General features: G+C 34.6%; 1 protein-coding gene and 1 long non-coding RNA gene across 15 annotated transcripts; one reads left to right on the plus strand and one right to left on the minus strand.

Annotated features, from left to right (window-relative positions):
• The first annotated feature begins 4 nt into the window (after positions 1 to 4).
• Positions 5 to 3094, plus strand: LOC125592933. Its single transcript, XR_007328740.1, has 2 exons — positions 5 to 131; positions 228 to 3094. It is a non-coding gene; the product is annotated as an uncharacterized LOC125592933 (long non-coding RNA).
• A 2154-nt stretch (positions 3095 to 5248) lies between these two features.
• Positions 5249 to 10678, minus strand: LOC106370292 (phenylalanine--tRNA ligase alpha subunit-like). Of its 14 annotated transcripts, none has more exons than XR_007328729.1 (11): positions 10337 to 10678; positions 10039 to 10176; positions 9838 to 9963; positions 9666 to 9755; positions 9390 to 9599; positions 9217 to 9312; positions 9040 to 9124; positions 8804 to 8885; positions 8371 to 8636; positions 5844 to 6171; positions 5249 to 5609 (listed from the first exon to the last, which is right to left on the minus strand). XR_007328729.1 is itself a non-coding variant. In XM_048768650.1 (10 exons), the coding sequence occupies exons 6-10, from the start codon at positions 9303 to 9305 to the stop codon at positions 5605 to 5607; spliced, it is 435 nt and encodes a 144-aa protein (XP_048624607.1). In that variant the 5' UTR covers positions 9306 to 9312; positions 9411 to 9599; positions 9666 to 9755; positions 9838 to 9963; positions 10039 to 10253; positions 10337 to 10673; the 3' UTR covers positions 5249 to 5604. The 14 variants fall into 14 exon arrangements, 1 of the variants encoding a protein (XP_048624607.1); XR_007328735.1 differs by having other exon boundaries at positions 9403 to 9599; positions 9700 to 9755; positions 10039 to 10253; XR_007328734.1 differs by having other exon boundaries at positions 9700 to 9755; positions 10039 to 10253.
• Positions 10679 to 25641: the final 14963 nt, after the last annotated feature.

A 25641-nucleotide genomic window follows, 5' to 3' on the forward strand; every position in this document is an offset into this window, starting at 1 on the left:
TTATATGTATTGTTTTGATCATCATATAACAAAGGCAAACTTTTTGTGAAAAGAATTAATCATCACAATGTCGTCTTCCAGTTGCGCTATCTTTTGCATCATCTTCGTTTTGCTTTCTGGTCGTCTTGAAAGTAAGTACATATGCATGTTCTTTCAGGGTTTGTTCATCAACTTCATATCATTATCATTGTAATCACACTCATATCATTGCTTTAATTCTACAATAGGTAGAAACATGGAGGGCCTTGAGGAAAGCAAGATACATTTACCAACGTGCTTTCCATCAACTTGTCTACCTGGAGACTTTAAATGTTATTGCTGCAATCTTGGAAAGGAGATCAGATTCTGTACACTTACCTACGATATATGTGCGGAGGACTGTCAGGCCAAAGCATAATTAATCAAGCAACCTCCTTCAAAGATTCAAGAATTATGAAGAGCATTAAATACATGTGTTCTTTGTGAGTCTGTATGAGTATGTATGATTAATAAAAATATAAGTGACTCCAATACTTATGCCTATTTTTTTCTCCAAATGATCTAAGCGAGATCACGTCCTTTACTTTTGGAGTCTGATGATTTGATTGCCTAACCATAACTTACAATCTCTAGAATTTAGACTTTAGTTTCATAGGACTACCATAGTACATTCACAATGCAGTATTACATTCACTTGATCTTTTATCCGTGCGTATGTTTGGTATAATTAAACTTTTATTTAATTAATTAATTTATATTTATTTTAATAATCTTTATTGTAATTTGTAAAGTGATTTTTTGCCTCCGACCTTTTTATCTGTTAAAACAGAAGTTACCATTTTTTTTTTACGTGAGATTTTTTTTTTTTCATATGTTAAAACAGAAGTCATCATTTCTTTTTACGTGTGATTTTTTAAAAGTGAACCGTCTATTAGTCAATATATCATATATCATCGTATAAACATAAACTGACCGGGAGCTTGTGGTCAAGTGGTACGGGAAGGGTTTGGGATGTCACCACATTTCAAGTTCGATTCACCTACCATGCGAAACTAAGTCACATTTTCCTGGTCACATACACGGATATGGGCTATTGCATTTCGGCCCATTTGAATACCCGGGAGAAAGTCTATCCGTGGGCTACACCTCCCACTCGGGGGTTAGGTCTGTGTCTTTAATAGACCCGGATTTAACCCTTTTTTCGTCAAAAAAAAAAAAAAAACATAAACTGCATGCTTGGTTTAATCATGACTAACCAAAACTCACATATTGCTTCCAAATCTATTAATAAAACAACCGTAAAAGGAAAAACAAAAAATAGTTTATCCAGAGCAATTGAGAGACGAGGCAGAGATTGTGGAATCTGAAAACCAGTGGGAATCATTATCATCACCATGCTCGTCATAAGAACATCATAAGAAGCTTCGATGCCCAAACCATAATCCATAAATTGAAGGAAACCCAAACGCCTATCTCCATGAGCGATTCTGAGAAGAGAAGGTCAAAGAGAATCTTCAAAGGAAGCAAAATCTCGGCATCATGAATCTCGCCTGAAACCTCAAATCCGACGCCGATCAGTCAAAAAACCGTTCGTCACCTATACTCTAGCTCTGAAGTCGACTCATCCGTTTCATCATTCGAGGCGATCTTCCCGATAAAATCTCAATTTCTCCGTCTCAGATTCTCCATTTTTCTTAAATGATAAGGGTTTTCAGTTTAAATTAAGGTTTATTATTAGGGTTTACAGTTAAAGAGCAGCAATTAAAGCATGGTATTATCCCCATAGCCATACTACATCCATATTGAGATTCTACTCTCTCTTTTCTTCTATCTTCGAGTCCTTTGGGTCTAAAGTTCATGGATTTTGATTTTTCTTTTGTGTTTGGAGATATTTCTATCGATTTTTGTGGTGGACTTGGTCTCTTTTCTCATAAGTGTGTTTGTATGGTAATAGTGGATGCATACAACTCTCAGCTTTACGATATCTATATTATTTTTCTATCCAAAGATTATCTCTTTGCCACAAAAAAAAAACGATTGGGTGTAGAGACTAGAGAGAGAGATTAACTTTCCTTTGATTGTGAGACACTAGAGCTGAAACTGACTGATGTGTACTCTGTTTCTTAGCTTCACACTGAAGATTCATGTATGAAGCTTCGAATTCTGATTTTGATTCTGTACTTATGTCTTAAGATTCTGATTAATGAAGTGTTGCAATGATTACTTGATGTTTCTGTGATTATACCTTGAATTCACAATAATTAGACAATGAAAAAAGCAATAAGAAATATGTGGCATAAAACTGGTTATGCTTTGTATTTGTGGTTAAGAACCTCATTTGTTATTTGGGTCTGTGTGTGTGTGTTTATGTTAGAAAGATGCTGATTATGAAGATTAGTTTTGTCAGCCACGATTTCGATTTGGTTTTAAGCCCTGAAGAAAGGATTGAAAGTAGCTACCAAGAAGACAATATCATCTCAGTTTGTTTTTAAGTTTTTTTGTACATTCGCAAAGTTTTATGGGTTTTACTTTTCTTTTTTTTTTGCTAACCGAGTATCCTGGCCCCACCGAAATGGTCCAGACTAGAGACCGAAGCGAGCATGGACGCTGCCAGGGCGTCACCATGTGGCTCACCGTGTAACGGTCTTCGGTCTCGGGTACTGCAGCCCACATGTAAATTTCGCAATGGCTAAGGCTCGAACCCAGGGGCGGACACTCCAGCTGGAGCTCTAGGTTTTACTTTTCTTAAGTTTCTGTTATGTTTTTGATATTTTCAGGAGAGTAACGAACCCTCTATTTGAGAGAAGACCTGAGCAATTTGGTATCGGTGGACCTCTTCCTCCCAAGAAGGATCTTACTTACTACTTCAAATGATCAAAGGCAGTCCATCTTCAAAGGCAGAAGACGATCCTTACAGAGGTTGAAGGTCCCACCAGCGATCAATCAGCTCACTAAGACTCGACAAGTATCTTGATAAAGTCTATTACATAATTTCAATATTGATTTTAAAATTGTTTATTGCATAATTTCACTATATTAGTTGTATCTGCTGATTGAAACTAACAGAATATTGCACTGATGTATCAATGAACATGCTCTTTGTGTTTGTGGAACCTTCCTCGACTCTCCTAGCACATATGTGTAGCACAAGTAACAATCTATTGTATATCACATATGCAAGAATCTTGATACAACAATTAGTGATAATGTTTTACAGCTTTGGTATTTTGACTTTGATGTATGCTGGTATCACTGTTATGGATGTGATCGTCTGCATCTTTAGATTGGTATGAAACAAACACGTTTGTGATGTATTTAATTAATAAAGATCAGAATTTTTTTATATCTCCATATGTAAAACTAATCTTCATAAAGGAACATGAAGAGATTCTGCGTGTAACATTTTCTATTAATAAAAGATTGGCAACGTGTGAATATATTAAGATTTAAGACCAAATTAACAACAACTAGGAGGAAAATAGTAGATTTTTTTTTGACCAGTCTAATAAAAACTATGAATGAAATATTTGAAAAAATATTGGTAAATTTTCAGGTTAGTAAAATCCAGTCCAAATTATTGTTCAAATTATAAATAATATATTAAATAAAGAGTTATTTTCACTTATGGTCACTTTATGAGTTTAAATTACATAATAAGACAGTTTCAGCTACTAGGGTAATTTTTAAGAGTGGAATGACCAGTTTATCCTTGACATCAGTTTCTTTCCCTTGCATTACTTTCTTTTATTTTTTTGTTACAATCTCAGTTCTCCATTTTCTCTCCCGATAAAAGAAGAGCTAACCCCTCGCCCATTAAAATCACTTAAATCGAAGAAATCTTCGTCCAGTCTACCTCTATTGTCCGGAGATTAAAACTTCTCAACCTCATATTTACCAGAATCTCAGGCGGTTATCTTCGATTTGATAATGAATCCCATAAATTCAGATGAAACCCTAATCTCTTAAAAATTGGGGGAAATCATTTCCGGTGCTGAATACTCACCAGTGCCTGATGGAGATACCATAACCTCGATGTAAATCACCACTCAGCCTCAAGATGGAGTACTAAATCGAGGCTTCTCTCTTCCGTTCTATCTACGAGAAAAAGTGATATGAAGAAAGAGGTGAACTTTTTGTCACTTTGAATGTTGATCCCAAAATTTATGTAATTCAAGTGGATTTAGGTCCGGTAATTTATGTTATTTGATCCACTGGTTTGTGATTTTAGTTAGGAGTTGTAATAAAAAAAAGAAAACAGATTATGAACATATGTTTTATTGTACCTCTTATTTCCTGCTCTAGATTGGAAGAATGATATCAAAATTTGATTCAATACAAGCACATGATTATATATTTAAAACATAACTCATGTTTCTTGTTCTAAATTTCAAGGTTTACATGGTGTACACGTAGTGTGATCTTGTACATGTGGATATAGTTTCAAAGATGTACATGCGGATTACGAGTGTACATGTAGACACAATATAGTTTCATCTTTATAATAATTTCACTTGTTGCTTACAAACACATGTCCATAATAACCCGTACACAAGAGCAGGTCTATATGGAAGTGTATATTCATATCACTTAGTATCCATAACCCATTGTCCATTTTAGTAGACATACGTTGACATATGTTGTTGGGATTGAAAATGCCAAGCAAGTTTTGGAGGAAGCTAAGATGTTGTCTTTCAAGTTTACATATTTCTTGACCAGTAAGTGCTATGTGGTTAGATTGACGTTGAAAAAAAATCTCATTTAGAACATTGAAGATGGTGAATTTGATCAAAAGCTTATATTAGTCGGAGTGTTACATTGGAGGTTTTAAAGTCTTAATGTATAGGTGAAGAACACTTTCTAAAGATAGTATAACATGTAAACACAAGTGTACATGTGGATATTACAAATATGTGTACATGTGGACATCGATAAACAATGTACATATGAATGGTGCTGTTATCACAAGCATAGATATACTTTAAAAGAAAATGTGCGTTCATAAATTGATTAATGATCTAGTGTTCATATATCAATTATATTGCAATCTAATGAAATTTTTTGTATTTCAATCAAAATCGTTCGTTGATGTACAAGTGTGTTAGTGTACACAGTTTAGTGTATATGTGAACAACAAAAATATGGTATTGTGTATTAGTGTACAAATATACAACAATTCGTTGATGTACAAGTGTATTAGTGTACACAGTTTAGTGTATATGTGAACAACAAAAATATGGTATTGTGTATTAGTGTACAAATATACAACAAATAATGGAAAATGCCCAAATAACCATTGTAACATACAAAAAAGCATGTAAGAATTACATACCAGACGTCTGTCCTTGCACGAGTGTAACTGCCTTTTACATAAAAGCTTGCGACTTAGCTTGAAATATCTACCAAATATAGCAAAGACAAAAATGGCAATATCATACTACCAAAACAACAATAACTTATAACAGAAAGTTCCACAAAATCAAATCTTTATTAATCTTAATTGTCAATAAGGGGCATCTTTATGTTCTTGGATCAGAAACACAACATCAATGCACTCTATTACATTCTTCTCTTCCTTGGATGCTATCAACACTTTGCCCGACACACTGGCCTGACCATTCAGATAGTTCAGCCTACAACAATTTTTTCAAACACTATTTCATCAATCAAAAAACCACTTACGCCATGAACTACAGAAAAATCTAACGCTATCTTCAGCATCACTTAGAAGCTCAACAACACAAGCATATTAATCTTGTACGGCATGGGCATAATCGAAATTACCAGCCTCGCATACATAAAACAATCCACCTGGAATTACTTATCTGATAAAGGTCTGAAGATAATTACCGAGATCGAACGCTTACCAAGTGGGGACGCTATGGATTTCTCAGATTCAAGCTCGTAAGAATTTTGGTTAGCAAAACGGATTAGTACAAGAGGTGTAAATAAACAAAGAAGTCCTTGGAAAGATTCAAAGACTTGACGGGATGTGGTAGCTCGTTTGGTAAGGGCCTTGGGGGCCAATTGTCATGCTCCCGGGTTCGACGCCAGGCGGGGGAGAACTGCCCATCCTGTCATCAAATGCGGTACTGGGTGTTGGGCCTTATCCCCAGCCAAGGTAAAGCCCACCCGGGTGAAGTGGACCGCTGCCTAACCGGACCCAGTGGAATGATCTACGTAAGTGGGGAACCCCTGGATTATCAAAAAAAAAAAAAAAAAGATTCAAATACTCGGTGGATCCGGTGGTCGCATGGAGAGAGAAGAGGATGAAAATATTTAGAGATAAAGTTTATTAATTTATTTCAGTGGTGTCTGTAAGAAATTACGAAATCTTACATATGTGGGTGAAAGTTTCGATAGAAATATAAAAAATAATTGTTAGCAACGTTGGAAATTCATGTCGGTATGTGTATGCAAAAGTCAACAAAAGTGACCTATGTTGTAATTTAAAACATAGAAAGTGACCTTGTATGTAAATTTTTCTTAAATAAATAATTTTGTATATACACATTTATATACCAGCGCGAGTGCGAATCTTTTTGGATTGTTCGACTACGTAGCACTTCAGTTATTTGAACTCCAATAACATATATCATCAACAAATACAACTTATAAACAATTAAAACATATAGACAACCATTATTGTTAAACATAAAAAAAGCAAAAGAACATCTGTGCGGTTGCACGGGTTAATGTCTAATCTATTCTATTAAAATGCAAGTCATGATTTTTTTTACGTGTGATTTTTTTTTTAATTTGGACAATTAGAAATTTTATTAAACGTATTTTATTAAAACTAATAACACATATAATCTTTGAACTACTTTAATCATAATATCTTTTGATATCTTTTCATTTCTAATATAAAAACATATTTTTTTAAAAAGGTCAAAGAGTCTGTTTGAAAATATTTTAACAAGATCTTAATTTTCAAAAAATTATATGTAAATATTTTCACTAATTTCGTAATCTTATATATTAAAATAGAAGTCACGACCTTGATTCATGTGTAATTTTTTAAAACATGGACCTAATGGACATATTCCTATAAAGTCATGTTACATTTAATATCTAATCTTATCATTTAAATTTTGAACATACAGGAAATTTTTATTGGGTTATCAATAATTGGATTTAAACAATAGATGATCCATTGAATTTATAGATATTATAAATTAAATAGATATAATTTAATGTTGTAATACTATATCTTTATATGCTAGATATTTAAATATTTGTCGATGTTAACTTTTAAAATTATAAGGATTTTTTTTTAAATAACAAAAATCATATATCTAACAATGATTAATCTTTACTACCTTAAACCAATGAAAACAAATTCTAAACTATATAGTTTATTTTAAAAATTAAACAAAAACTAAAAGTTTAATTATTTACTCGATAATATAAATCTACGAAGCGAAAAAATTTATTTTTTAAAAACTTTCTAAATTCGTTAAATGTTACAATATCTTTGAATATGACAATAAAACAATATTTTACTAATCTTTATATATATAGTTACGATTTTAATAATAAAATAATCATCCGAAAATATATATATAGAAGAAGATACAAATACATGTGAAAGTTTGAAACAATCTATTCAATGAAAAAATATACAGTAAACTTATTATGCTTTAAAAATTGATAGACACATATATATTATAATATATACCAATTTAGAATTGAAAGCAAAATATTTATACAAAAATAAATGAAAACAAAAATCCGCGCAGTTGCGCGGATCGAGATCTAGTTCATACTTAAAGTTAAAGCAACTAAAAAAGATTTATCATCCTTAATAAATAAATAGATTTGTTAGTATATAATTAACAATTAATTAAAAAGAAATTTTATGGATTTGATAATTATCATTGGCTAAAAATAATTTATATTGTGTTATAAAGTCTTCATATCTTAAATAAATAATTAGAATTGTTAATATATTATCATAAATTAAAATGATTTTTTATTTGGTAATTATCATTATATAAAAATAATTTATATTGTGTTATCCAAAAATAAAATTTTACATCATTATTTTCTTTAAATAAAAGAGATATATCTCTCTATATATATTGTATATAATTTTATATGTACATAAGTGTTTTTAATATTCTTACACGATAAAGGATAATTTTATTATAATAAATAACTTTGTGATACGTAAAAAATTTGATAATTATTTTTTTACTAAATATTTCAAATGCATGAGTATTTTTAAATTGTATTTTGCGTGATAAAAATAATTTTACTATGATAAAAAAAACTATGTATGTTTGATTTAATATTAAATATTCTGAACATATGAAAATAATTTATTCTAGTGATATTTGAATTGATAATATATTTATTTATATGCAATTATTGTGTTTGCAACCAATGTACCGTTGCAACAAAACTCTTTCTTAAGGTAATTAAGTATCTTGCTGTAAAAAAAACATGAACCTGTCCGAGTTCAGAGTCATGAACCAATGTACCGTTGCAACAAAACTCTTTCTTGAGGTCCTTAAGTATATTGCCGTAAATATACTCTTTCTTCAACCCTTGTACTGTTGTCAAGCTTTTCCTACCATTGCGCTGCTGCACACGGATGTGGACGTACTCCTTTGTTCCCACACCTGAGTCCTCAGCATTCGCATCAGCAAACGGGTCTGCAGGTAATTAAAAAATAAACTGATTAGCAAATGATAAACATTACCATAGCCCATGTTCCAAATATAAAAAACTGTAACCAAAGATCTAAGATAAGTCTTAAATGGACATACGAGGCAGATAAGCAGAGGTATTTTGATAGACTATGGATCAAAGTGGAACTTACCGAAGGCAGTAGGGACCTGGGAATCAAGTTCAGACATGAAACTTTGTTGATCTGATGGGCAAAAGGACAGAGAGGCTGAGACCTGAGAAAGTAGACCAATGTCATAATAAGAGTTTAACACACTCAGATGGGTACAAAACACCATGATATCAAGTAAACTACATTTCAGTATGAGCTACACAAAACACTAAGATACATTGCGCTTGAAGTAAACGATTTCAACAACTCCTGAGTACCTTAAGAAGGGGATGGAGATGGCCAGCATCAAGAGGTTGTCCCTTAGCATTGAAGTTATACTCCTTGAATTCCAACTCTTTCCAGCTGCATGTGAGTACCCATTTTTCTCTTACTTTTCCAATGCCAACAACATAATTAATACGTCTAGAAAACAAACATTAGGGATTAGTACTCACTTGTGTAAATTTTCTCGAGTCAAGTCAGTAGCGATAATCTTCCTTTTGGGAGCATAATTAGGACCTTTCTCAACATCAGAATATCCCATCCATCCCCTAATAAGAAAGGAAAGGAGGTAAGCTTTAAAAACAATGTCTCCCAAAAGATAAAACAATTTACAAAAAAGAAAAACCGCAGGTAGTGACTGTGTTACTAAGAGTTTCCTGGTTTTGAGAGAGTTGAGACTTTCTTTGTCAAGTTCCTGAAAGTAAGAAAGACCAACTTAGTCTCATAAATTATAAAAAGCTGGATTAGATTTCTACATAATAGTTCTGAATAAAGAAACCAGTCCTTGTTGTATTTGTAGAAGAGACTCCTTCACTTTATCTTCAACATGTTGAACCTAAAACAAAAGATTACAAAGTCAACATCATGAATAAAAAGAAGCCAAGGCAATTCAATTCAATACCTTCCTAGAGACTTGCTTTCCCATTGCAACCCACCTCTTTTTAGCAGCTTGTGTGCTTCCAATTTTGAAAACAGAAGGATCTAGCTTTTTCTGAAACAAACAAAAATAACAATCTTTAAGACACACACCAGTGAAAGATAAAAGAGATTATCAAAAGCATCGTAATCATTACCTCACGATCATCTTTGGATATGCTACCTTCCTCAGGAATAGCCGAGAAAAAATGAATCTCCGGCGACCCTTCCGCCGCATATTTCTTGCCGCCATCAGTCAAAACCAATGTCTCCCGTTTGAGCTCCTGCACATCAGTGATTAATCACTAAACTCCACAACGCATAGATCCGTGATTATCAATCGAAAGTGGTGGTGATACCTTAGCTTCGATGTAGAGGAAACCTTGTAAGCTCTTGATGGCATTTTTGACTTCGTCGTGGTCGAGATTGTGCTCCGCTGCGAATTGACCGGAATCTAAGATTGGTTCGTTGTTATGCAGGAACCCTAGAATCGCCGCCTCCGACATAAATGAGATGGGTAAACAAATTGCTCATGAAGTTCTTAAACCTCTCATATTAATTTCAACTTCGTTACCTAAATTTTCAAAGAAAACAATCTAATAAGGATGACAATATAATCATCACTAAGAGGGAAAAAGATCAAAATCCAGAGCATACCTTTGAGCCCGAGTTCGTAAATTAAAATCGATATTGAAATTCCTGCTTATCTGGGACCGAAGAGAATGTAAAGTTATAAAGAAATTCAGAGGGAGAGAGGCCTCATCTTGCGTGTTCCGTCACAGGAGTTGATGAACTTTAAAATCAACTTCGTATTCGTTCATGGCCGTGTATGCGGAGTTGGTGAGAAGAGAGGAATCATAATCTTATTTATAGAGCGAAGCTTGAGATGTGAAGAGAGACGTCGTTTTGGGATGTAAAATAATGATGGAAGTCATCGCAATAGGCGCTTGAGAGAGTCATCGACTTTCAGTTGAAGAGGAGACGAAACGACGAAGAACAACGATGAAGAATTTTCATCGTTTGGTTTATTGGGCTTAACGGGCCGTCTCATCAAACAAATCGGATAATAGAAAAATTAAGCCCAACATTACCCAAAGCCGTGCTGACGTGTCCGAATGCAGGTTTTCTATTGGACGATTTTTCCCTCCGACATGGACACGCTAAAAAGGCCTTATATCTTGCTTTTAATACTGTTAGATAATACATTATTGTTTGAGTTCTAAATGTGATTCAGATTTAATCAAATTACGTATCACAATGTTTTTAGTTCAACTTATCTCTTAACCAGTAAATCCAATGCCAGCTGATTAGGGAAAAAAACGGTGTGATCGCCACGGGTCCAAACTTGTGTCCCCGTATATTAAAAAAAATTAAGAGGTCTAATTTTTTGTATAATTACATGTTTTTACAGAAAAACATTTTAATAAGTAATAAATAAAATTTAAAAGGGCCTAAATATATTCTATCTGTATATAATTTTTTTTCATCACAAAATATTACTAACTAAATTTGGGAAACAATAAAAATAAAATATATTTATAACATTAAATAAATATAAATTTTGAAAAGTAAAAGAAATTTTTTTTGCAGTAAGACCCTTAAAAATGTTAAGTCGGCCCTGAGTTAACCATTCATGTAACTTAGAGGATATACTCGTTTAAGAGTTTTAACTTATTTCAAAATTTTAGAATAATTTGGAACTCCATGTATAATTCAAATATTTGAATAAATTGAATCCACTCCAATAGATCAGATTTCAATATTTTGATTTATTAAACAACATAAAATATATGATTTGTTTAGATATTATAAATCGGGGGCATTGTATTCATAAAGTCCGCATGATATCATTTGATTTCTTCAGGGTAATTTGACTCTATGACCTAACAAAAAATTATCAATACTATTAAATTAGTATCATGTCCGATTGATAATAGTTGAGTCCAACTTTAAAAATATAAAGAAGCAATATATAATTGCTTATATGCATATAATTATAAAAGAAAATGACTAGGATAGCACTAAAAATTTTTTTGTCACAAATATAGCATATAAGAATAAAAATGACCAAAATAACACTTAATGTTTTATCAAAAGAGATAAATATATACTTATACCCCAAAGGTAAATTAATTTAGACATTAGGGTTTAGAGTTAAGGGGTGGAGTTTAGGATTTAGGGTTTAGGGTTTAGAGTTTAGGGTTTAGGGGTGGGGTTTAGGGTTTAGGGTTTAGAGTTTAGGGGTGGGGTTTAGGGTTTAAGGTTTAGAGTTAAGGGGTGGGGTTTAGGATTTAGGGTTTAGGATTTAGGATTTAGGGTTTAAGGTTTAGAGTTTAAGGTTTATGGTTTAGAGTTTAGCGTTTAGGTTTTAGGGTTTAGAGTTGGGGAGTGGGGTTTTGGGATAAGATTTCAAATTTTAAAAAATAAAAAAAAATTAAATTTTTCAAAATATAAAATGCTATTTTAGTTATTTTAATTTTTGAGAGCTATTTTTGTGACATAAACATATAAATGTGTTATTTTGGAGATTTGCTCTAGTTATAACTGCTTACTTTAAAAAATTCTGACAGCAAGGAAGCAATATATAACTGCTTATATCCATATAATTATAACTGCTTACTTAAAAAACACGGCAGCAAGAAAGATACAAACAAAATTCCTATTTTGATTATAACTGCTTACTAGATTTCTGTTTTTTGAACTACGCAAATATCAACCAAAATTTTGGAAATGAATTATTAAATTTTTGAGACAGTTATAACAAATACATATATTTGTTTTATTAAAAATTATAAAAACAAATTTGATCAATACCAAATAAGTTAAATGACTACGTAATCGATACATTATCCAAAAAATAAGAAGCATTTAAAATTAAGAAACATTTTACACAGACATTAAGTTTATCAATTAACAAAGCACATGATGTTAAAATAGAGTTTAACAGGTTTTTAGTGGACTTTTCATAGAAATAAATATTTATATAAACTCATTTAGTTTAACGGTTTTAAAATAGATTATTCGATTAAAAATGTTTATTAAATATGATTTTAATGACCATATTAACTCATTTACATATATATATATATATATATATTAAAAAGTAATTTTTTCAAACATTTAAAAAAAAACTGTTCAATTTTCGTTGCGGGTTAGGTTTAATATTGTTTTTCGGATATGACACTTTAAGAGCCATTCAAGTATATACACCATGTTTAATAGAGTATGAGACTTTTTTTCGGGTCGACTCCAAGTCGGATGTTTTTGGATACGAATATTCTTGACTAATTATGGGGAGAATTGCCAAGTGTGACTCAAAAGTTGGAGTCAAACCCAAAACAATACCCCAACTTGGGTCAAAGGCAAAAGTAACCTAAAAGGCTATTGAAATTACAACTATCCCCTTGTGACCAAACAAAAAAACGGAATTTTTTTTACGTTTCTACCCCTCGCAAGTCGTCTGTTTAGACGACTTGAAAATAAGTCGTCCAGACGACTTAACTGAAAGTCGTCTGGACAGTTAGTCTTAAACATAATTTAAAAATTTTGTAAAAAATATTTTGATAAGTGAAAAATGGGAATTATGTAATTAACATATGTCTTAGGAGGTATAAATTAAGATATAACAAATTTCAATTGTTTTCAGCATAGATGAGTGAAAGTAGTGAGTCATGATATTCTTTAGTTTATGTTTCATCAACATATGTTGTAGTATTGTATGTGTTCTTAGGGTTAGATTTTGGAAAGCATTAAAACCGTTTTTGAAAATTTTTAAAATTACTTATGCGTGTTCATTTCTGTGTATAGTAAACACTATTTAAGTATAATTTGATTTTATAACGTGGTTAGTTAGTTAATCTAGTCATTTTAGTTTAGGGGTTCATTTTAGGGTCTAGGACGACTTAATATTTTGTCGTCTGAAAACAGACGACTAAATATTAAGTCGTCTGTTGTACATTATCAGCCAGAATAAGTCGTCTAAACCGGACCAAACCTTAAAGTTTACCAATGTACTTTTAAAGCTAACCGGATTATTTACCCAATATATAAGGTGATTTTTTTTTTTTGTTTCATTTTTCGCGAAATTCAGAAACCCTAACAGTTCTCTCTCAAAACCCTAACAGTTCTCTCTCAAAGGCGATTTCGAATTCCCACGATTTCCGAACAAACCATCGTTCTCAACGTCGGCTATCTATCTCACTTCATTCTCACCGTTGTCGCCGCAGCTTCTTCTAACCCTAGCGCCGCCGATTCCTCTAAACCCTAGCGCCGCCGATTCCTCTAAACCCTAGCGCCGCCGCTTCCACTATTTCCGAACAAACCGTCGCCCTCGCCACCGTGGTCACCAACGTTCTCACCGCCGCTTCCTCTAAACACTAGCGCCGCCGCTTCTTCTAAACCCTAGCGCCGCCGCTTCTTCTCTGTAAACCTTAGCGCCGTTTCTCTGTAAACCCTAACGCCGCTAAGTCATCAATCTCGAGGAAAAGATGAACATAAAACGTTGTCTCTATCAATTTACTCATTCTCACCGTTTCACGTTTATTTTTTCAGATCTATAACCGCAATGACGAGTACTCCAACTCCTTCTGCGACTAATCAGGTCCGCTTTGTACTGGAAGACTTGTAAGTAATTTAAGTCGTCTGGAAAGTCTTCCAACTGGACGACTTAGTAGATGACTTAAATATAAGTCGTCCATTTGGAAGACTTTCCAGACGACTTAATTATAAGTCGTCTACTTATATTGTTGTCTTTGATTATTTTGCAGACAAAAAGGATGGATATTCCAGAACTCCCCCGTAGGTTATACACATCAGGGGAAGAGCCAGAAGCCCACAATAGCATTTCGTATCATACGGATAACAGCAAGTTGCATACTGCTCTTAGGAAAGCTCTTACTGATGACGAATTTGAAGAGCTCAAGGAGTCGAGTTTGGGAGTTTTCATCAAGTTCAAGGAGCAGGGATTTGGTTGGGCTTCAAGGCTGGTTCACTACATGCTCAGTTTCAAGCTGGACATTAAGAAGAAGTATGAGATGTGGTCTCTCGTTGGTCCAGAACCTTTGAGGTTTTCACTGTTAGAGTTTGAAAACCTCACTGGTCTAAACTGCGAGTACATCGAGGACCTTGAGACACCAAAATGTGACGTTACCCCAGAGATGGTTTCTTTCTGGGGGATGCTGGGAGTTCATCTGGAAGCTGGGCCAACTACTGATCAGATAATAGCAGCACTGAAGAGATGCGGGGATTGGTCCAGGGAAGATCGCAAGCGGCTCGCGTACCTCTCCATCTTCACTGGATTCATTGAAGGGAGAAAGTTTTCAACCGCTACACGATCTACTCTGGCAAGGCTAGTGATGGATTTAGAACGGTTTGAGAATTATCCATGGGGGAGAGTCGCGTTTAAGGTGCTGATGGACTCTTTGTGGAACAAAGAAATTGCTGGCTGTTACACCGTGGATGGGTTTATACAAGTTCTTCAGGTCTGGGCGTACACAGCTATGCCGGAATTGGGTGCTAGTATTGGTGGTCCCAGAGCAGACAGTCCGTCTCCACCGATACTGGCTTACGAGGGCAGCAGAGGCCGCAGATCAATGAAAGCTGCTATATTGAGTCAGGTATTTACTTCAATCCAAAAGACTGCGCAGACGACTTATTATAAGTCGTCTGGAAGGTCGTCCAGCTTGACGACTTATCGGACGACTTATAATAAGTCGTCTGGAAAGTCTTCCCAGCTGGACGACTTAATTAAGTCGTCTGGAAAGTCTTCCATCTGGACGACTTATTAGACGACTTATAATAAGGCGTCTGGAAAGTCTTCCCAGCTGGACGACTTATCGGACGACTTAATTAAGTCGTCTGGAAAGTCTTCCATCTGGACGACTTATTAGACGACTTATTATAAGTCGTCTGGAAGGTCTTCCATCTGGACGACTTATTAGACGACTTATAATAAGGCGTCTGGAAAGTCTTCCCAGCTGGACGACTTATCGGACGACTTAATTAAGTCGTCTGGAAAGTCTTCCATCTGGACGACTTATTAGACGACTTATTATAAGTCGTCTGGAAGGTCTTCCAGCTGGACGACTTAGTAGACGACTTATAATTAAGTCGTCTATTTAGTATTTTTTTTCAAATATCTAACTCGATTCTTCTATTTACTGCAGACCCGCGTGATCAACTTTGTTGAGAAGGACATTAGTGAAATGTGGCCAAAATGGGACTCTGAGGTTGAGGACCTGCCCGCGGAGAACATCATTAAAGTCATGTATGAGCGGAGACCGTGGAAGTGGACCATGGATTGCTGGGAAGTCACTGGTACTAAGGTCAATACAAAACCTAAGGTTGTGACTCCATCGAAGAAGGCCAAAGAGATGGTTGTGTTGGAGGAGGAGGAGGAGGAGGAAGACAATCCAAGACCTCGGAAGAAAGCTCGTAAAGAGGCTCCTGAAGAGGCTAGAGAAGAGGCTAGAGAAGAGGCTAGAGGGGTGACCAGAGAGGAGTTGGAAATTATGTTCAAGGGCGTAGCTGAGGCTATGGAAAAAGGGTTTAATAAGTGCATGAGGGAGTTTAGGAAGTTGTCTGATAGATTGGAAGCTGTGGAGAAGAAGGTTGGTGTCACCAATCAGGCTACCCCTCCACCTCTAACCAATCAGGCTACCCCTCAAGATAAACAGCCTACCCCTCTTGCCAAAGAAACCGGGGGTAGAAACAAACAGGCTACCCCTCATGCCAATGAAACCGTGGTTAGTAACCAGCCTCCTCCTCATCAAACCAAACAGCAGCCTCCTCCTCCTCAAAAGAAACAGCAGCAGCCTCCTCCTCTTCAAAAGAAACAGCCTCCTCCTCAAAAGAAACAGCCTCCTCCTCAAAAGAAACAGCCTCCTCCTCAAATCAAAGATGTTAGTATCAAATCCAGGGTTAACTAGTTGTCCAGACGACTGTAAAAGTTGTCTGGACGACTAGTTGACCCTGGACGACTTAAACGTAAGTTGTCTGGACGACTAGTTGACCACGGAAGACTTAATTTTAAGTCGTCCAGGGTCAACTAGTCGTCCAGACAACTTTTATTTAAGTCGTCCAGGGTTAACTAGTTGTCCAGACAACTTTTATTTAAGTCGTCCAGGGTTAACTTGTGTGCAACTTTTATTGCAGAGATGGTTGCCGGAGGATACAGCAACCGAGGCGAACTCGGTAAATAAAGCAGATGGTGTCACCTCCAAAGAGATTGTTGCTGTCACTTCCACCGATCACCAACCGAGCCTCGCTTCCACAGATCAACAACCGAGCCTCGCTTCCACCGAGCCAAGCGATCCAGTTTCACAACCGAGCCTGGTTGTATTGGACAAGCGTGCAAAGAGTAAACGAGCGAAGAAACCTGCTCCTACTGTGAGATCTCCTTATATGGCAGAGAAAAAAAAAGATAAAGTGGCAGCCTATAATCCATTTCCGCCAGTAAACAAAGAAAAGTTGAAGGAACTCGCTGATTGGTTGAAAACTGATCCGTAAGTGATTGCTTTACCCATAATAGCTTGATTTAGTCGTCCAAAACTGATTGCTTTTTTGTTTGCAGTCATTATTTAACTAAGATCGAGGACAAACCACGTACATCACCAACAAGGTGGTACCACTTCCTCCGGACAGCCAGAGGATGGCTGGAAGACTGCGTAAGTCTTCTGCACACGATTTAAGTCGTCTACAAAGTCGTCCAAGTAGACTACTTTCCAGACGACTTAAAGATAAATCGTCTGGAAAGTCGTCTACTTGGACGACCACGTAGACGACTTAAATATAAGTCGTCTTCGTCTGGTAACTTCTAACTTGTTATATTTAATATGCAGCATATAGATGCTTGGATTAATGTGCTAAGGCAGAGGTATCAGGAGAACCCACAAGCTTTCAGGAGCGAGCGAATGTGCTTCCTGGATCACAACTTTTCTCAGTCTTGGAGAGAGCAGTATCAGCTCTTCAAAACATCGGAACCTGATCACAAAGGTTTAGGAAGAGTTCTACCTGGTGGGGCGTCGTATTTTTATGACGGATCAATACCTTCATTTTGCCAATCAAACAAGAAGTGGGGGGAGGACATTGATGATATCTATGCGCCAGTGAACTTGGACGACAAGCATTGGGTTGCTATTTGGATATCGATCCCTAAGAGGCACATAGTCGTCTGGGACAGCATACCTTCATCTAGTGTACCAGACGCATGGGATGCGATAATGGAGCCTTTTCTCCAGATGGTCCCTTATCTGCTTGTTGAGTGCGCAGCCACCGACGAAATGCGGGTCAAATACGGGTTGGAGCCATACACATATGAGAGACCGCTGAAAGGTGTACCCACGGCCAACAATGGTGATTGTGGCGTGTACACTGTAAAGTACATTGAATGTCATGCGCTCGGGGGCTCCTTTGACCCTAAAGACTTTGCTAGGTGCAACGCGAAGAAAATGAGGGATAATATGGCGGTGGATATATGGAAGGAGCTTGTTGATCAGCATCTGAAAGAAAATGTGGATGGTGATAAGTTCGTGGGCATGTATGATTAGATTGTATTTGAACATGATTTTTAACATGATTTTTGTATTTGAACATGATTTTTAACATGATTTTTGTATTTGAACATGATTTTTAACATGATTTTTGTATTTGAACATGATTTTTAACATGATTTTTGTATTTGAACATGATATAAGTTGTCTGGAAGAAATAAGTCGTCTGGAAGGTTTTCCAACTGGACGACTTACAAATAAGTCGTCTGGAAGGTTTTCCAACTGGACAACTTACAAATAAGTCGTCTAGAAGGTTTGGACGACTTACAAATAAGTCGTCTGGAAGGTTTTCCAACTGGACGACTTACAAATAAGTCGTCTAGAAGGTTTGGACGACTTATTATAAGTCGTCTGGAAGGTTTTCCAACTGGACGACTTACAAATAAGTCGTCTAGAAGGTTTGGACGACTTATTATAAGTCGTCCAGTTGGAACGTTTGGAAGGTTTTCCAACTGGACGACTTACAAATAAGTCGTCTAGAAGGTTTGGACGACTTAGTAGAAGGTAGTCTAAAAATAAAATACACTTGAAGGGATAGTAGAAGGTCGTCTAAAAATAAAATACACTGGACGACTTAGTAGAAGGTCGTCTAAAAATAAAATACACTTGAAGGGATAGTAGAAGGTCGTCTAAAAATAAAATACACTGGACGACTTAGTAGAAGGTCGTCTAAAATAAAATACACTGGACGACTAAATATTTAGTCGTCTGGACGGGTAATCAAGACGGGACGACTTAAATTTAGGTCGTCTGGACAACTAGTCAACTGGTTGTGTACATTGTGGTTTCGTATGGCCAGTTTCCTTGCAGTTTGAGCATCTCTGTGCCCTGTGTTTCTTCCTGGGTTTGTGTCCTCTCATCCTAGATAGCTCCAACCAAGATTGCCATCTTGATTTCTTCGGTCTCCCCCGACCACGCTTTAGTTCTGGAGGAAAGCATTCTCGTTCCTCAATATGTTGTGACACGATAGGATATATATTCTCTGAGTATCCTGCATACAGATAATTCTTTGAGTACAGTGGACATACAAGTGTGGAGATATGCAAACCAGCATGTATTCCAGCAGCTATAGCATGAGAGCAAGGTATTTTCTCCACTCCATAGACACCACAATCACACTTTGCATGTTCCAAATCAACCACACAGTCCATTTTGCCACCTTTGACAAAGAAATGCCATCCATCAATTGGTTCGACCGTCATCATACCCGCTATCTCTTCTCGAACAGCAAGCAAGTATTCAACAGCCCGGCTATGTTCAGTTGTGAGACTCAAAGCATCTTGTCTCCTTTTCCAATACCATTTTCCTAACTTCTGCCTTATGAACTCCAGCAGGAACGTAATCGGAAATCCTCTTGCTCGCTTCAGTGCGGAATTAATAGATTCAGCAATGTTGCTTGTTTTTATGTTGAACCTGTTCCCCTTACAATAAACCCTTGACCATAGCCTGACGTCGGCTTTCTCCAAATACGTTGCAAGTTCCGGGTTTGCACTCCGTATCTCAGCCATGTACCGGTCAAAATCGTAAACCGTGTGAGCATAAGCAGCCCCTTTCACCAAGTACATGAGATGTTTCCCTTTAAACTTTTTGACAATGTTATCTTGAAGGTGATAATAACATATTCCTCGGGTTGCCCAAGGAAACACCTTATCACACGCACTTTTAATGGCCTTGTGCCGGTCGGAGACTATCACCAGAGGCTTGTCATGAGATATACAACTAGCCAATTTTGTGAAAAACCATTCCCAAGAAGGTATATCTTCCTCATCCACGATCCCAAAAGCCAATGGGAATATCTGAAAATTGCCATCTTGTGCGGCTGCAACTAACATAGTTCCTCCATACTTTCCACTTAGGTGAGTTCCATCCACCACAATGACCCTTCTCTGATACTTAAAACCTTTGATAGAAGCTCCAAAAGAGAGAAATAGATACTTAAATCTTTTCATAGAATCAAGTTCTATCGCCGTGATAGAATCAGGATTTGCAATGGAGATTTGCTCGAGATATGATGCCAGACGCGAATACCCTTCTTCTGCTGATCCTCTCACCAATCTTTGTGCATATAACAGTGCTCTGTATGAAGTGGTGTAATCAAGCGCCATGCCAAACATGTTCCTCATTGCATCAGTGATATGCTGCGGAGTTATCCCATCAATGATTCCAACACGATCAATGAAAAGACTACCTACATACTTCGGAGTACAGTGTCTCCGCTGAGCGATTCGGTCTCCCGCTGAGCATAAATGTTTTTCCACATACTTTGTTACCCAAAACGTGTTTGTCCCATGTTTGACACTCGCTCTGACCTTCCATCCACAATAGCTAACCGGACATGTTGCCACAACGAGAGTTTTCGTTGATTTGTATAATCTGAAAGAAAACTTACCCCTCACTGCTGCCAACCGCAGCTCTGAAAGCAGTGCACCCTTGCTAACAAAACTCTGGTTGACATAGATGGTACCATTCGATTTTCCTCCTTCAATAGCATTTGTCTTAGCATATGCCTTTTGGATTTCTTCAAAACAAATATTATCATCATCTTCCTCGTCCTCATCTGGAACCTTTCCATAAAGACTGTAATCCCCACCATTCTGATCCGTTTCACCAACAATAGAATTATCAGCATCCTCCTCCCCATTTTCCTCCTCCCCATCTTGATTTTCATCTTCAACAAACTCATTATCACCAACATCTTCATCATCACCACCAACATCTTCTTCCCATTCACCAGCTTCATCATTATCACCAACATCTTTTTCCCATTCACCAGCTTCATCAATATCCCTTTTCTCTGAAACCGTTTCGACCTTGCTGCGGCTTGATACACAAAGACATACTCTATGGGTTTTGAGTATCTCCAGCAAGTTTCGAACTTGTCTATCACTTGTAACATGAATGGGAAGACTGCCTGGAGCCATCATCATTTCTGCTGGTAATGAGTAGCTAATCTCCACACTCACTGTTCTCATGTCCAGGTTATAATCTTCTTGAGCCATTGCAACAAGTTCAGCATGTGTTGAATCTTCATTCAATAAAAACAATCTTGCTCCTTTGAGATCATCAACCACAAAATCCCAACGGAAATCTCTCAACAACCATTCTCCATACACTGCATGTAACTGAAAAATCATCTGCAAATATTCAAAATAAAACACATTAGTAAACATAGAGAAAATGAAGAAGTTCAATAAACATTGCCGCAGACGACTTAGCATTAAGTCGTCCAGAAGACTTAAAGGTAAGTCGTCTAAAGAGGTCACTTTTGCAATTGAAAATTAAAAGGGACGACTTAATTCTAAGTCGTCCGGCTTTGTTTGTTAAAAAAAAAACTTCAGACGACTTATATATAAGTCGTCTACGAGAAACGGGCTAGTTTTGCATTTGACCGAATCGTGTCAGATCTTTGACTATTTCTGGACGACTTATAATTCAGTCGTCTCTGGGAAAGTTAAAATTTCAATATTTTATGAAAACTTGACGACTTACGTGTAAGTCGTCCTAGGTTAGTTTTGTAATTGAAAAATAAAACTTGAAATTTAACTTTCTCCAGACGACTTAGATGAAAGTCGTCCAGCTAAACGACTTAATTTAAGGTCGTCCGGGATAAGCAAGGTTTGACCAGAAAATTGGGAAAAATTCTGGACGACTTTGCTTTCCCCGGACGACTTTAAATTAAGTCTTCTGGAGGGACGACTTTATATTAAGTCGTCTGGTTAAAGTTAAATTATGAAGTTTTATTTTTCAATTACAAAACTAACCTAGGACGACTTACACGTAAGTCGTCAAGTTTTCATAAAATATTAAAATTTTAACTTTCCCAGAGACGACTGAATTATAAGTCGTCCAGAAATAGTCAAAGATCTGACACGATTCGGTCAAATGCAAAACTAGCCCGTTTCTCGTAGACGACGTATATATAAGTCGTCTGGAGTGTTTTTTTTAACAAACAAAGCTGGACGACTTAATTTAAGTCGTCCGTTTGACCAGAAGACTCATCAGTAAGTCTTCTACATACAGATGACTTACTAGTAAGTCTTCTACGCGAACAGATCTTGAAAAAAAATTCAAATTCGTACCTTAAACTAGGTGAGATGACTTCGTTTGCACACAGGGTCTTCTCCAACCACCCAGAACCTCAAACGAAAGCAACCGTAAGTAAAAACGAAAGAAATATGGCTCTGTCAACCATAGCCCATATTTTGAATCAAAAGCTTGAGTTTTTTGGATGAATATAGAGAGAAAGTGAAAGAAATGTTGTTTTTAGTTCATAACAATTGAAACAGAGAGAGTGTAAAGAGATTTACGTGCATTAAAGGGCATTAAAAGCTCCAAACAGTTCGTACAAGGTTGTTGCCACTATTCATTGCAGTGGCAATATTGTAAATACTTGAAGAAGATGAGGTTGAGACAGTAAAGAAGCCATTTTCGAAAAAAAAAAAAAAAATTGTTAATGGCATTTTCGTAGATAAAATGCAGGTGTGGGGTTAAAATCTCAAAAAAAAAAGGAGTCAAAAGAAAAGGTTAGTTTTCTGTTTGACTCCAAGTTTTGAGTCACTTTTGCAAAAAGCCCCTAATTATGTTATCTAACTACTAAGAAAATATAATATGTTTTAAACTTTAGGAATAAAGTTTAAAAAGAATTTTTGAAATGCATATGGAAAAAATGTATAGTTATGCAACTTGCATATTTAATATAATTACCAAAATTAAATTAAATTAAATTAATATTAAAAACAAATATGGTTAAAAACCTAAATATAAAAATTAAATTCTTAAAAAAATTAAAACGAAAAAACATACCTGCACTTTTCCAAGGGCGGGTCAGAATCTAGTAACTAGTTAAATGACAATAACAACTAGATGGTTAGATTACACCATACACATTATGTATTAATTGCTATTTCACCCTATTTGTTGACACTAGATCATAACTCGTAGCTTGTGCGGGACAAAATATTTTGCGATATAATATATTTATAAAATTATTTATTAATAATAATAATAATAATAAATAGTTGGTTTTGTTTTGATAATAAAGACATACACAGAAAAAGAAAGAAGAAGACAGGAAAATGAAATATTTTTTAGGTATAGATATAGATTGGTAGAGAACATAGCATTAAATCGTATTTGGCATTGTGGTTAAGTGTTGGGTGAGTCTTGGCTCCAACCCGGATTTGATTCACCCCTTAACCAATATAAAACGGAAGGTTTTTTATTTACTATCTATTATTTTAAACATAAACTACAGCTTGATCCGCACACCCGCGCAAATGTTAGTTTTTTTATAAATTAATATTTATTTGTATAAGTGATAATATATATTTTAAAATTTACCCGTTTAAATTTTTTTAATATGACATTTCTAAACACAATAATTTTGTAGTTTATATTGAGTAGTTTTATTTTATCATGTAAAACTTTAATTATCTCATCCATTTATTTAGAATATGACATGTAAAGTCACACAAATGTATTTTCATTTTTATGGATCAAAATTTTATGATAATATATAGTAAAATTGTTGTATAAACTGTTTTTATGGATCAAAATTTTCTGATTATGTATAATAAAATTGTTGTATACTATTTATTATGTATATGTGGAATTAGTAAAATAATTACCATATAATGTATGTAATTATGAAATATATATATGGAATTAATTATTCTCAAACACACATATGTATAATAAAATAGGAAAAGACAAAAAATACTAAAAGCTAGGTTTATTAATTATTGTTGTCAGAATTTTTAGTTAAAATTTGATTTTAGAAATGTATTAATTAAAGAGGAAAAGACAAAAAATCCTAAAAAATAAGTTAATTAATAATTTCAGTGGCATGCCATTGTAAATAAGTTGAAAAACTAAGGGCTATTTAATTTTTGTACTTCTCTTTTAATAATATAGAAGCTTACTTATAAATGTTAGCTCATCCCTTATATATTAAAAAGAGAACATTTTTAATAACTAACCTTCAAATTGTAAATTATTCACAAGATTGTCAATGTGTCTGCACAAGAGGACTTCTCTTATCTTCTATACTAGTTTAAGACCTGCCCAATTGTGCGAGATGAATGTTACGTATAAAAATATTTTTTATATATTATATTTATTTATGTGTTATGTATATAATTAAATTAGAGTAAGCACATAAATCAAAACAATACATCTTGTTTACTTACGATATGTTTTGGTAAATTAATCAAAATAATCATTTTATTTATTTTATATGGTATATAACTAAATTTCAATGACAAGGACATAGATATATACTATATTTTAATATAAATATTTATTATTGAGAATTCATACTCATATGATAAACACAAAATTTCTAATGAGGATTTTTTGAATGCAAATTTCAAAATTAAATATTAAGGTCTCAATAATTTTTCAATACAAATTTAGAAATTATCATATTTAAGTATTTTTCTATGTTATATAGTTTTATTTTAATCTATATTTAATATATAATATGAATGTCTAGTCAATGAGATTTCATAGCTATACGATTTATGATCATTTGTATCTTGTTTTTACCAAAAACGTTAAACCATTGATCACGAAATTTTAGTGTGAGACATTTAACGTTTAAGTATTTTATAGTCGTTTAAAAATTCAAAATATAACATATAAAATATTTTTTTTATTATATGGTTAATGTGATTGTTTAATATCTCTTAATAATATAAAATTAAACAAAAAAAGAGCTAGGATACAAAAATTGTTATCAAATATTTATTATTCATAATCATTAATTGTCATATATACGTTAATCATATTAGACAATTTCGTAGCTTTTATTTAAGTAAAGTGCGGAAATATTCTTTTGTACACTATTTATCAATTTAATAGTTAGTTTAATAAAAAGTATAATATAAGTTAAGATGGACCAACTTATTTTTCTAAGAACTCTGAATTTTATTATCACGGTAACACGTGGATACAAAACAATGTTGTAATGTTTCTCGATTAATATATAAGAGATTTAAAAGCCCTTTTATTATTAGAATATTTACATAATATGCGATTGGACATCATTTATATCATATCCCTTATAATTAGCATCATCATCATTATCATAGCTTTTATCGCTATATCAAACATGTGTTTAAAAAATAATGGGTGACTCATGTAAATTATATTATCATAATTGTAAGGGAAAATTGCTAAAAGATAACAAGAAATCAGCATAGTTGTCCCTATGGTATAAATCCAATTTCAAGTTGTCCCTATAGTATAATGTTTTCCATAATACCAAAAGTAACCTTAAATTAATTTATTAAACATAAGTAATTGTATTTAAAAAAAATAAAATAAGGTTGTTTTAATAAAGTTGCCGGGAAAAAAAAATTCAGAACAAAAAGTGTAGAAACATTTGATTTTCCTAACCCTAAAAACTTCTTG

This window comes from Brassica napus, chromosome C9 (genome assembly GCF_020379485.1).
Source record: "Brassica napus cultivar Da-Ae chromosome C9, Da-Ae, whole genome shotgun sequence".
Classification (NCBI taxonomy): Eukaryota; Viridiplantae; Streptophyta; class Magnoliopsida; order Brassicales; family Brassicaceae; genus Brassica; species Brassica napus.

Coding starts and splice junctions, on each gene's coding strand:
- LOC106370292 (XM_048768650.1), bottom strand. CDS start 9,305: ATGGGATATTCTGATGTTGAGAAAGGTCCTAATTATGCTCCCAAAAGG. Junction 8,886..9,039: donor ATCTCCATCCCCTTCTTAAG/GTACTCAGGAGT, acceptor CTACTTTCTCAG/GTCTCAGCCTCTCTGTCCTT. Junction 8,637..8,803: donor CCAGGTCCCTACTGCCTTCG/GTAAGTTCCACT, acceptor AATTACCTGCAG/ACCCGTTTGCTGATGCGAAT.